The following is a 611-nucleotide window of genomic DNA, read 5'->3' as shown; positions in this document are numbered from 1 at the left end:
CCCGCCTGGGGAGACACGTCCCTGCGGTGCACAGCGGCTCTTCTTGACAGAGAAAAAAAAAAATCAACCAACAGCAATTTCTTCCAGACTTCCCCTGCAGCCACAGATGCCGCTGGCTGCTCACCTGAACAGGCCGTCTTCCCCGCGGGAAACACTCCTGCGGGAACGCGAGCCTTCCTTCTCCGCTAAACAACGTGCTTCAGGTTCCCTGCAAATACAAGAGGCAGGAAAGAGTATTTCCCCCGTGTCTCGGCCTGACGGAGTGGCCCCTGCGCCCGACCGACCGGGCAGTGACACAGGAGCCCCAGCCCGGGCCCTACTGGCCCCTCATTCCCTGCGTGGAGGCTGCTGCCCCATTCCGAGCCACTTCGGAACCAAAGGGAGACCCTGCTACCGCTTCCGCTGCCGGTTCAGGAGTCACAGGCCAGTACCGGAGAAGCACAGGCTCGCTCCCTGATGCCCCGTTCTTCCTCTGGATGCGCTGGGAGGAGCGCAGAGCGCAGATCCCTCCCTTCCAGCTCTACAGCCATGATGTTCCCTCCCACCCTGGACGGGACAGGGGAACGTCGCTTCCCTAACACTGGCCGGTGCTTGGGAATGGACATCCCCTC

General features: G+C 62.0%; 1 protein-coding gene across 1 annotated transcript in view; it reads right to left on the bottom strand.

Annotated features, from left to right (window-relative positions):
- Positions 1–185: 185 nt before the first annotated feature.
- HDAC8 (histone deacetylase 8) overlaps positions 186–611 on the bottom strand; it is a 15617-nt gene continuing 15191 nt past the window's right edge. The window contains 1 exon segment of the mRNA XM_010150713.1: positions 186–208. Within this exon segment, the coding sequence (XP_010149015.1) occupies positions 186–208 (23 nt within the window).

The sequence above is a fragment of the Eurypyga helias genome, unplaced genomic scaffold, assembly GCF_000690775.1.
Source record: "Eurypyga helias isolate BGI_N326 unplaced genomic scaffold, ASM69077v1 scaffold23494, whole genome shotgun sequence".
NCBI classification, from domain to species: domain Eukaryota; kingdom Metazoa; phylum Chordata; class Aves; order Eurypygiformes; family Eurypygidae; genus Eurypyga; species Eurypyga helias.
The sequence above is the reverse complement of the archived record's forward strand: the minus strand, read 5'-3'. Positions and strand labels throughout refer to the sequence as shown.